Source organism: Dipteris shenzhenensis, chromosome 19 (genome assembly GCF_047967505.1).
Source record: "Dipteris shenzhenensis isolate YYH24624 ecotype China chromosome 19, Dip_SZ_1.0, whole genome shotgun sequence".
NCBI classification, from domain to species: Eukaryota; Viridiplantae; Streptophyta; class Polypodiopsida; order Gleicheniales; family Dipteridaceae; genus Dipteris; species Dipteris shenzhenensis.
In genome coordinates, this window is record NC_141614.1 from 3,762,709 (window position 1) to 3,775,867 (window position 13,159).

Here is a 13,159-nt window from a genome sequence, read left to right on the forward strand (position 1 = left end):
ACTATTCCAACTAACCTGACTATTGAAAAAAATTCTCACATCTTGTTCAACCAATCATAGCCGACCATTTCTCCCCTAAGCATGGCTTCCCACTCCATGCAAGTACATTGTAGTTGCTACATTCTCCAAATGAGTCAATTGCACACTCACTACATCCATAACTCCATGCACATGTATTTTCTTTTTCAAGACAACCAACACCAACATTTCCAAATAATGATACCTCGACTATACTCCCACCACTCAAACTATTCCAACTAATCCAATTGCTCAAACTAGTCCCGTATTTCCACTAACCACTATCCAACAAAACAAGGTGAATTTTATTCATGTGGCTTGCCCGAGATGGTGTACACGAATTGGAAGCTAGGTGAGATAAGAAGAGGAAGAGAGAGAGAGAGAGAGAGAGAGAAAACGAAGGGGTGCAAATAGCAAGGAATAGAGGGTGGAACTTTAGCCCAATCATAACCAAGAGAGGATGCGGAATATCAAAATTTTAAAAAAATCCCTACAAACTAATTTCGTTTCTCCAAGCAAGGCCATCGTTACTTAGGCTTCCACGTAACACGTGGCACGCCAAAAACTCATCACACTAAACATGGCCACCCATGTCTCTACTTTATATCCCAATATCTCAAGTTAACCAAAACCTACACCCACCCACCTATCGTGCCCTTCCTACAATAATCAATCTAAATGCTTTATTTAGAAAGTTGGGAAAAATATTTAAAAGAAAATTTGATAGATAAATCTCCTATTGAGTTTTTTATGTAGAGCTTATTTGATTTCTTGTTCCACTAAAGTTTGATGTCTCAAACGTGCAAGCTAATGCAACAAAATGTGCATTAACACAATAAGGATCAACTCTTAAGCTTCCCTCCTCAACTAATACTTCTGGAAACCAACCTTACTGCATACCATGGGAGAGGAAAATTTTCTTTAAAGACTCATATTCATACTTCTAATGAAAAACCAGAAGTTCAAGGAATTTCTAAACCTTGATATTCAAAGAAATGTACACAATTATGGAGTTTTGCCACTCAAACAAAATGCACCCCTTTCTTATTAAGCGAAACAAGCTCTCAATATATTAGTATTGCAACAAGGACATGCCCACCGTGTCAAGTTTCCCACTCATACTTACCTTGACATCATTCACAAATAAATTATTGGAAACATAGCATACTAAATCTTGTTGAGTTTCACACATAATAGCGTTGAAAAGATTCATAAATGGATACATTATCCATTCACTTGTATAGAAGTTGCTAATGTGAAAGTCTAGCACATGCTTATTACCATACATCATATACAACCATACACGTAAGTGTGAGGAGAGTAAAGAGGTAACAAAGAAACTGAGAAAGTAGGGGACGAATGACCACTAAACTATCCCAGCCACTTTTTATTTCTTTTTTTGGTGGAAAAATGGGTCATGTATGTGTGCGTCGATGGCTTGCAAATTCTTTTGTGCATGAGCATGCTCCCATAGGGTAAAATCTCTGTTTGCATGCATTTCAAGCATTATTACCTGAAGAGTTCAGTCACCTCTTATAACAACTATACTCTTGAAAGGAATTGACAAACAACCTCATGTTGAACCAAAAATGGATAAATTACATGACATTGTCTACAGGATAAGAATCTCATGAGTGAATGGAAAAATATACATTTAGTTTAATCAAATATGGAATCAAAATAAAGCAAATGTTTTCAGCATCAACACAGAAATAGAAAACATCAAAATAAAAACTAGTACAAAATGGCAAATTGCTGTCGAGTCCATGGCATTGAAACACTTTACGAAATTAACACTTGCTATACAAGATCTTTTTGCAAATAGCATAATAAGTATCTAGACCAAAGCTAAAGCAGCAGTAAAGCAGCTGGAGCTTTTTAAGACACAGCAGAGTGTGACTGGAAACCACCTGCTGTGATAGCCTTCATTTACTCCACCACATGGCAAAGTCCCTCCGGCGACCTATCTTCTTCTGCAACTGAAGTAAACCATACAATAAAGCCTCTGCAGTTGGTGGGCAACCAGGTACATAGATATCCACAGGTACAATCCGATCACAGCCACGAACAACCGCATAAGAGTAGTGGTAATAGCCACCTCCATTTGCACAACTGCCCATAGAAATCACCCAACGTGGTTCGGGCATTTGATCATATACCCTGATACAATGATTCACATTGTATTAGATATCCCAAGTAAAGCTAGGATAAGAAAACAATTAACTTTGCAAAAACTTCTCCATGTTACTAAACTACCATCCTAGAAACGGCTAGCTCATATTCATGTTGAGAAAATCATTTCAGCTGTATAGCCATAATCTGAACATTTCAACTTCAAAGAAAAGGAAGAAGACACACCATGCACTCAGGCACTTTCAGGCAGCCTGGGAAACCTGTATCCCAGTTCCACCAGACAATCAACTGAACTTTCTTCAGGACAGGTAAGCCTAAAACCCACACCCACTCTAAAGACCTTCCAAACAAGAAACTAGTAGCAAAAAGGCATTCTTCGTAATCGACTCAGCTTTTTATCAGCTATAAGAAGAGATTCTTCTAAGACTTACCATACTGAAGGGTCCAGTGGACAGAAAATCATCACAGCATTTCATGCACAGTGGACATGACTCTATCCCACCAGCCAGACAATGGAAATGTGATCATGAAGTCTAAACAAGGAACTTACAAGACTGCACAAACGGGACAGTTTCTGTTAGAAACATGGTGAGAGAGAGAGAGAGAGAGAGAGAGAGAGAGAGAGAGAGAGAGAGGCTAGGGAGAGAAGAAGTGGTACACAAATGTAGAAACCATGAAGGCTTTCATTCATTCATAAGTATATCATGACAGGCTACACACTAGCACCTAGTGCATATGGGATAAGTCCTATGGTAACACATGGCACTCACACAGGACTCACACACATAAACTAGTACTAGATCACCTAGTACTTCACACCAGCACACTCTTTGGCTATGATATCTCCAACACCCCCCTTCAGAGAAAAGAGTGTGAGACCCAACACACAAAGAGTAGACCGATCCCCCCTCCACCACAATGCTGCAAAGAGCAAGTCCAACTATCCAACACCTCCCATGTGAAAGCGACTTCTCAGTCAGCTTGCGACCGGCAAGGGTAGACCATCACTCATCACCCCCCCTTACTCTGAACTGGGTGGTCAGTACCATCAAACCAAAGTAAAAAACAATACAATCATTTTTGGGGGACAACCCAAGGCACCATCAAACCAAAGTAAAAAACCATACAATCATTTTTTGGGGACAACCTAGGGCAAAGTACCTCTTATTGACTCCAAATACATTCACTTTAGAGGGGCAACTCTAGGCTGAGAACCTTTATTTAACTCAACACAAACACACATAGCATAGGGGCCTAGAAAGCCCAACCCTGGTCAAAAAAATCCTCGTCGTCAAGAGAGAGGCCGTGAGCCTCTGCTGTAGCTGCATGTATCTCCTCAGAAGGCTCCTCAGGTTCAGCTTTAGTCTTCGGCCAGAAGATTGGCATGATGCTTCTCTTGTTCTTGTTCCTTCTTCTTGAAGCAATGGGCTTAGATGAAGGCGGCAATGAAGACAGCAAGGAATGAAGAGGAGGCTGGCAGAAGCAAATGGCTGCAAAGAGGAGGCAGAATAGAGGCAAAATGAACTAGCTGAGAGAAGGAGGTAGCATATGCGGAAATAGGGTTATGGCTGAAAGGAGCTGGCAGCTAGAAACCAGTTAGGGTTAGGGAGATGATGACGTGGCAGGGCAGCTATGGCAGGATTGACCTGCTCTGATACCATCTTAGAAACATGGTGTGTGTGTGTGTGTGTGTGTGTGTGTGTGTGTGTGTGTGTCTTTGAGGTCCTTTGAAGCTCTTAGTGTGTGTGTGCATTTTGTTGTGTGTGTGTGTGTGTAGCTATGGCGTTTCTGGTTTCTTGCACGTCCATATGAGGCTGCCGTCAGGCCCGTTTTGCCTTCCGTACTGCTGACGTTTACCCTGGCGGCCTGCTCGCATCCTCACGTCCTTCTTTCTTTGCCTTAGCTGCCCGCTTTGGGTCCATACTGTATGAATTTCAGCCGTACAGTCCCGTACTGTTGTACGGACCTGTCTCAGGCTTTGTGCTGCTAGTCTATCGCCTTCTTTTCCTCACAGCTGGCTGTTTTTTGTCTGTATTGTACGAATTTCAGCCGTACAGTGCCGTACTGTTGTACGGACCTGTCTCGGGCTTTGTGTAGCTACTCCGTCGCCCTTCTTTTGCTGTTTTCGTCATCCCTCATCGTAACTGTGTGTTGTTGCCGTACAGTTTTTGGGGTTTTTCTGCTCCGGTGTAGCAGTCCTGTGTCTTCTGCCAAAATCTCACCTATCCCTCTGCTCTCTCCTTACCCGTTATACTCTCCTTCTCCTCTCTTTTACTTTCTTTGGGACTGGTTTTTTGGCTTTTGCTATCCTTTTACAGATATTTCATTCTCAAGCTCCCTTTTTTACAAAGTCATGGCAGAGTATTCATATGAAAAAACGTTTCAAAAGGAGCGCTTGGCTCCCTGCAAGAAGCAAAAGCAGGTTGAGGGTCAGCATGACCCGATGCATGATACTCTTGAGGCGCAACTGGTATATGATGTAATGCATGAAGGATTTGCAGATACACGAAAAGAGTGGAAAGACTCGGTTCCTTCAGTTGGCCTCATGGTTGAGGTCGATGAAATTGTGGATCCAGTCAGAGAATATGCCAAGAATGCAGTCATATTATTCTTTCCAGGCCGGATGCCACCAACTGCAGAGATAGGCAACTGGCTGACACGCACATTGGCTGGCTCTTTTGTTCGTAAAGTACACTATGCAGCCAGGGGCTTTTTTGAGGTTATCATGGTGGATGAGATCCACAGACAAATGCTTTTGGAACATTCACCTCTCTTTTTTAGGCAGCAAATGGTGCATGTCTTGCCATGGTCTCCCACAAGGGACTTTCAGGCTTTAATCTGACACAGATGCCCAGTTTGGGTTGAAGTTGTTGATTTCCCCCAATGTATGGCCTCACTTTTGCCTAAAATTGCAGCATCTTTAGGTAAAGTGGTCTGCCCACCACGCCCAAATGGCAACTCAAACAGATTTTGTATTCTCTGGGATACTGATAATCCCACACCGGACTCTTATTCAGTCACGGTGAATAATGTAAACATGGGAAGTGCTTTCTATAAACTCAAATGGGGTTTATTTGCAGGGGCCTGTTTTGAATGCAAAAAGTTTGGACACATGGCTTCACAGTGTCCAATGAATCAACATAAAATGCCTCATGCCACCTTGCCAGTTCACATGTCTACTAAAGATGCTCCTACTCCAGTTGCCAACAAAAATAAAGGCGGTAGACAGCCTTCTGGGAGTCAGGATAAAGGCAAAGCTCTAGTGGGCCCCAATGGGAATCTCACCTCACATTCACCTCCTGCTACTCAATCCTCGATCAAAGGAAAGCAACCTTCAACTGATGGCTGGCAAAGCCCAAGAAAAGTCATTTCTGCTCAAAGAATTCCACCCCCCCGCACTGGGAATGGTGCATCTTCTAGCGGAAATACCCCAGAGATAAATTCAGGAATTGGGATTACATGGGCTGCAGTAACAGCCAGCAGAACACTCTTCCCTGAAGAAGAGGTTGCTGCTTTGCTGTCTACTTCTCAGGCGGCTACTTCCTCTTAGGGGCGAGGCCTCGACCTTGAGATAGAAATGCAAGGCTGACCGCATAAATTTTGCTGCTGTACATAGTTGTTACATTACTATAAATACCTGTATATATGACTGCTCACATCAAATGTTTTACACTTAATGTTTAGGGCATGTGTGACAGTAGGAAATGGAAAGCTGTGTGGCTGTACATCAACAGATTTCAGCCTGACATAGTGGCATTACAAGAGCACAATCAACATATTTATGCAGGCAAGACAGGACACTACTGTGGATATGATATTTTCTATGCTGGGGAGCACTCTTTCTCAGGGGTTGTCCTTCTGATCAAACATGAGTTCCAACCAGTCATTGCATTAAATGACAACAAAGGCAGATGGCTTGTTCTCCAATGCATTATTAGAGGAGAGGTGTTTGAATTTGCTTCAGTTTATGCACCTCAGTCCTCTAGAGAAAGAACTGCAATTTGGGCTGCCATGCAACAATATCCGTGGAGATCTCATGCCTACATATGTGGGGATTTCAATAATGCTCCACAACAGGGAGACAACACCTCCAGACATGACCATATGCTATCTCCTGAAAGGCATGCATGGTCTCAACTACTTTTGCATTTGGATCTGATTGACCTTTGGAAGGAATTGCAGCCTTTGTCACCGGGCTACACTTTTCAACATAATGCTCTTTCAGCTTATCAGGCACGTCTGGATCGATGGTATAGTGTCACTCCCCAACAAAATGGGGATTTCACATGCAAAATGTGGATTGACTATGCCTTTGTGCATTCAGACCATGCACCGCTATGGCTGCGGTTATCTTTTTATCATATGCCAGATGATAGATTGCCACAAAGGAGACATCTAATCATAAACAATAGTTATTTGCAACATGCTGATTTCAAGGCAATGGTTACTGAAGCAGCTCATTGTCTTTCATCTAGCAGCTATCTTCATGTTGATGGTGCCTGGGATTCTTTTATTTCTAAAATGCAAGTGGTGATTAGAGCTTATGGCAAGTCTTACATGAAGACTCTGAGGGAAACCATTGCTCAAGCCAAATCTACTTGTCAAGACCTCACTGAACTCAATCATCATCGTTCGTTGTCCATGCATGAGTAAACAACACTATGCCAGGCCAGACATTGTCTTAAACTAAATGATCACAGAAAACTGGCAAAATGGGAGACTAGAGCAAGACAAAGAGCTTTCACAGATAAAGGTTGCTCTTCCAAAGAATTTTTCAAAAGTTTACATCAGAGGAGAATCAAAACAGAAATTTGCAGAGTGCTTATGCCCGATGGATCATGGACTACTTCACGGTCACAGCTTGCCTCTGTTTGTGTGCATCATTTCTCTCAGCAATTTGGCTCTGCAGCTCCTCCCTCACAACAGATTTTGCTTGCACGAAATTTACTGTTGCAACATGTTTCTCCAATCATTTCCCCTACTCAAGCTTTGGAATTGGAGGAACCCTTTACTGAGAGGGAACTGTCAGATGCGATCAAATCATGTGGCAGATGGAAATCCCCAGGATGGGATGGTTTAACAGTCGAGTTTTTTCTCGCATACTTGCCTATTTTGAAGCATTCATTGCTCTATATGGTGAATGCTGCGTGGCAAAATCAGAAAATGCCGGACACATGGAAGAGAGGGCTTGTTAAACTCCTTCCCAAAAAACAAATTTGCGAGTCTTTGGCAGACTGGAGACCTATCACTCTTATGCCCGTAATTTACAAAGTCACTACCAAAATGATTGTTGATCGGCTAAAGGGGTTTTTACATGATGGGTTGCATCCTGCTCAATATGGTTTTGTCCCGCGTAGGCATATCACAGATAACATTGCTAATGCCTACATTGGAATTGAATATGCCAAATACACACAGCAGGATGTTTTGTTATTGCAAGTTGATATTGACAAAGCCTTTGATACTGTTCAGTGGGATTTTATTTCATCGACTATGCAGGCATTGGGTTTTGGCACAAAAATGCAGCAACTCATCAATTGGCTATATCAAGATAGTGAAGCTGCCTGCATACTTTCAGGAGATATTTCTCCATCCTGGACTCTTGCTTGCTCTGTCAGGCAAGGACGTCCCCTGAGTGCTTTACTGTTTGCCATAGCCACTCATCCACTGCTTCAATATCTGGATCACCTCTTGGACACTGACCAGTTGCACGGTTTGGAGATTCTCGATAGTCGCAACATGATTGCTCAGGCTTATGCTGATGATTCATTCTTTACTCCATATCTGTCCATGATTATGCATGCTCTTTCTACATATGGATTGGCTGTTGGCCTTCGGGTAAATTTTCAGAAATCAAAATTGCTGCCGTTACATGCACAGGAATGGCACAACCTTCTGTGGCCTGGGGAAATTGTCCCCGTCTCTCAATTCATTCGACATCTTGGTTATCCTCTAGGCTGGGGACTCACCCGTTCACAACAAACTGATTGGGTGCTAGTAAAGTTAAGGGCAAAACTTGAATATTGGAAGCTTGCAACTTGGCCATTACATGTTCATCTGCGAATCACACAATCCATTTTGATAGCATACATACAATTTTATCTGCCTCTCACTATGTTCACGAAGGCAGATCTGGTTTCATTTATGTCAGCTATCATGGAAATTTTCTGGCGTTCAAAACATGGCAAGAAAAGTCTCAGATTACTCTCTATGCATCGTCTCTGTTCTCCAAAGATGCACGGGGTCTGAACATTCTCAATATTCAAATGCATTTACTTGCTCACAGAGGGAAAATGATGATACAGTTTATGCAAGGAGATCAGCCTTGGGCTTTCATGATCCGCTCTCTCTTATTACATCTTCATACATCTGCCTTTGGAAATTGACAGCCTACTCAGTGGGATTTTTTATTTGGCTCTATCCAAGGCAAGATCAGAGGCTGCCCTTTTGTCTCTCATCTGCTTCTTGATTGGAAACACATTCTATCCCACTTGGAATGGCATGGCAGGGACTCTCTCTCGGGCAACTCTTTGAGGGTAGAGAATATTTTTTGGTCTAAAGTATTCCACCCTCCTTTGGCCATACAAGAACCCCGACGTTCTTATTTTCTCTCCTTCAAAGGCATTTCATCTGTGGCGGATGTACTTCAGGATGATGGCACACTTTTATCTTTTTCTATGGCTGCTCGCAAATATGGCTTGGGAGCTCATTATCGTCCTTTATGGCATAGAATTTCAGCAATGCTCCAACCGTACTTGCCGGTACCTCATTTGGAACTTCAGAATCGGCTTGAGGATTGGATTTTACGCTCTCCTTCCTTATACGCCCGTCCTTTGAAGCTCTCACATATCACAATGTCATCACTGTATAAAGTGTTATTACCTCCACCTTGGATTTCCCACAGAGCAAATACTGTTTGGCATATGGATCGTCCAATGAAGTGGTGGAGAAAAAGGCTGCGTCTCCTTTGGCATTACAAAGTCCCTCTTCGACAACAGCTTTTCCTATGGCGAGTTCTCCTTGGCATTTTTCCATCCGGACAGTTACTCGCACATAGACATATTGCTTCAGCTGTTTGTCACAGATGCCAGCACTCTACTGAATCAGTGTTTCACATCTTTTGGTCCTGTCCAAATACTTCTGATCTCATTGCTCTCATCAGACAGAGGCTTCGACAGCGATTTCCTACTGTTACTTTTGGCGGATTTTTCTGGTTGTTTGGCTTTCATCCACAGAGACAGGGTTTTGATTTATTTTTTGTATGGGTGCGCTATTGGTCCCTATGGACTTTATGGATGGATAGAAATCATAGAGTCTTTGGTGATCCACTCTTTTCATCCTTTCTTTTTTTCAAACGATCTCTACAACAATCATTCTACGATTGCTTTCAGACTAGTTTGATTGATCGGGATGTGTATGCAGCTTATACTGAGATCTTTAGTTGAGTAGTAGCTACTTCGTTTTTGAAGTAACTATGAATGTAATTATTCTACAGAAATAAAAGATTTCTTCCCACAAAAAAAAAAGTGTGTGTGTGTGTGTGTGAGAGTGTGTGTGTGTGTGTGTGTGTGTAGTGTCTGTCGTGAGAGAGAGAGCTAGGTCGTTGCTGCTCAGCCTCCCCAGGCCCCCGTACAGGCCCGCGTCAGGTCTCGTACGGACGCCGTACAGTCGTACAGACGCCGTACATTCGGCGAGTTTCCTCACTGCGCAGCCCCGTCCCTGTCTACTCGTCCCTCGATTTCCCCTCCGTACCTTTTGTCCTTTCCCGTACAGTTACTACGTCACCCTTCCGTTCATCTCTATCTTCCGTACAACCCCCGCGTCATCTTTCAAAAGCCCCGTTCATCTTTATTCTCCGTACAGTTCCTGCTTCACCTCTCCGTACGTCTCAGTCCCTTCGTAGCCTGTCTTCCGTACAACCGTACAGCCTGTACTTTCCGTACATTCCGTACAGTTTGTGCTTCCACTCTTTACTTCGCCCGTACAGTTCTGCTCCATCTCTGCAATTTCATCAATCCCGTCCTGTTTCCCTCCATGGAGGATCAGTTTAAAAGTTACTCTCGCAAGGATTCGTCCCGAGATTCCAAAAGACAGCAACTTGATTTCTCTACTGCAGATTCCGTAGATGCTCACTATGTTTTTAACATGCTTAAAGATGAATTTCAGCACAGCCGGAAGGAGTGGGCCAAACCTCCCCCGGCCATCAAGTATAAGTTGAAGCTGCCTTCCTTGGTTGCTCCTCTTCGAAAGTTCTCTCAGCAAGCAGTCATCATTTTCTTCCCAGGAAAGTTACCTTCAGCAAATGATGTGGCCCAGTGGGTTCAGGCATTGTTGGGAGGCTGCTTTGTTGAAGGAGTATACTTTGCTTCCAGAGGTTTCTATGAAGTGCATTTTTCGGATGCCTCATATCGGCAGCAGATACTGGAGATGTCGCCTCTATTCTATGGCAGACAAATGGTGCAGGTTATGTCATGGTCGCCAAACAAGGATTACCACAGCCTCATTCGACATCATTGCCCTGTATGGGTTGAGGTAGTGGATTTTCCGGACTATATGAGGGCTGAGTTACCAAGTTTGGCATCATTTTGGTGAATGATATGAACCGCATAAGCACAAGAATCTTGTTCAAAAGAGGTAAGCTGTCTATGAGAACTGATTGCATCCATTTGCTGCTTGTGAGATTGAGCCCATTTCAGCTTGAGCCTGAGGTTACCCATGTAGCTCCGTCCATAATCTTGAATAACAGCCTGCAAGCGATGAGCAAGCCTGACCCAAGCAAAATCCATATCCTCCTGAGCATGTGAGAGGAGGGGACGGACAGCCACTCTCACCATGTTCTGAAATTGCTGATGAAGCAAGTAAGCACTGTTAACATGGAGCAGTCGACGACCAAAAAAAGGCATATCATCTGTCAGACGTGCTATAGATAATGTCAAGCATACTGGAAAATGATCAGATAGCAAGAGGGAATGATCAACCCATAGTGTACATGTAAAATCAGCCTACTGCTGAGCATGCAGCAAATACCATCTGTCAAGTCGAGCCCAGTAATGAGTAAAGGCATTGTGATTGTTACGCTCTAGCCGAGGTAGCATGACCTCGGAAGAATCAGTCGACATTTCCCTTATAGGATCTATCTTTGTAATGTATGTGTTTGCGCTTTATGTAAATGATCGGGAGGGATTAATGTCAAGGTCCTAGGTGAGGGCTGATAGCACCGGACTAGATAGATCTGAGACCAAGGGCCTAGTGCAAAGAATGTGCCTAGGGGCAAGGAATTAAATGCATCCCAAGAGAGGGGTGAAATGTTGCATTAGAAAGGCCCTATATGGATGACATGTGGCATCTAGATCTATCTAGGGAATTGGGGTCTGTCAAGGCTTGTGAGAGAATGGAAGAATTGTGAATTACGTGATTTTGATACAGCTCTCTCTCCCAAGCTGGGAAGCCTTGATAGAATTGGCTGGGTGGATAATTTATGGTGCTACTCCCGTGATCAGTGAAATAGAAGCGAGAAAAGAGAAGTCAGGTGACATTTGGTATCAGAGCGAAGTTAGAGATCGAGGGATATGAGATTAGTAACGACGAACATCAGGGACGGACTGCTGAGCGTGACGTCCAACGGAGACTCAGACAGAGGGATTGTGGTCTTTACGTGACAGAACGTGGCGGGGTGTTAGGACTGGTCGTGATAAGGGAGCGCAGACACGCGATGCGTGATTGAGCGACACGCACAATCTAAGACGAATTTGGTGAAGACCGTCACGTACTGACCTGTTTGTTCCGCTTTGGAATATGGCTGGTTATCAGTAAGTAGATATGGGTCGTGGAAGAGCGAGCGACACGCATAACTGATGCATCGAAGTAAAAGGTCACCGTGGTCTATTTGGAGCTACGTCGACGGACGGTAGGTGGTGGCTTGGTTACGGGTAGAACCGGAATCGTGAATCGAGAAGGGGCAAAATTGATCGCGATTTTAAGCGACTGGGAGAACTAAGTCGTGACTATAGTTCAGTTCGAGACTTCGTGCAGCTGATAGCAGCGATTCAACGGCAGTAGAGAAGCTACGAAGGACCAGAACACAGAAGTGGTGCAAAACCAGACGCTGTGGCTGTGGGGAATTAAAGGTCGCTTGCGAAGCGTGGTCCAAAGCATAGTGGTGAGCCTGCAAGACTGTCTATCGTGGGATTTGCATCAAAGAGCCAAGTCGACCGTACCTGCGAATAGCTGGAACAGCCGGGATCGTCGAAAGATCAGGGGCGCCTTTCTTTCCGTGCAGTTTTTTTTTCTGTTTTCCTATGGTCCTGTGAATTCTGCACTGTAGAAAAAAAAAAAAAAAAAAGGGGACACAACAAAGGGAAAAAAAAAAAAAAAACCCTCCCTTTCAACAAATGGAAGCAGAAGGACAGACTTCAAGAATAAATCCTAGCGAGTCTAGAGTTCAGTCAACACAACAGATGTCACATCAGGCAGCACCTACATTGGTTGGTAGGATTTCAATATTAGAGGATGCTTTACAGCAGATTATGAACCAGCAGCTTCAGGTGAATGCTGGTCAAAATGAGATTAGGGAGATGGTGCAAGCCTTGTCGGCTAGACCGTCTAGGATTGACAAGGGCAAAGCTCCAGCAGAGCCAGAGCCCAGTGTACATTCCTTAGAGCGCGCAAGGGTCAAAGTGCCCAATATTGCTAATTATAGACCGGAGAAGTACGCTGGTCGGATGACCGAGCGCAGCTCTGATGTGATCGAGGTTTGGTTGCACAAGTGGGAAGAAGCCTTCGCCATTTGTGAGATTAAATCCGATCTAAAGAAAATCCGCGAGGCCACACACCTGTTTATTGAGGCAGCGGACAGATGGTGGATAAAGCAACAGAAGGATCAAGTTGCTCCAACCACCTGGGAAGGGTTCAAAGCTGAATTCAAGAAACACTTTCTCCCACCTGATGAGGAATCCCGAGCTTGGGATGCTTATAGAAGTCTTCGTCAGAGGAGCTTGTCAGTGGCAGA

General features: G+C 43.8%; 1 protein-coding gene across 1 annotated transcript in view; it reads right to left on the reverse strand.

Moving 5' to 3' along the window:
- Positions 1–1,671: 1,671 nt before the first annotated feature.
- LOC147889949 (NADH-ubiquinone oxidoreductase 20 kDa subunit) overlaps positions 1,672–13,159 on the reverse strand; it is a 40,401-nt gene continuing 28,913 nt past the window's right edge. Inside the window, exon 2 of the mRNA XM_087390571.1 lies at positions 1,672–2,178. Within this exon, the coding sequence (XP_087246697.1) occupies positions 1,944–2,178 (235 nt within the window). The 3' untranslated portion in view covers positions 1,672–1,943. The remainder of the gene's footprint in view (positions 2,179–13,159) is intronic.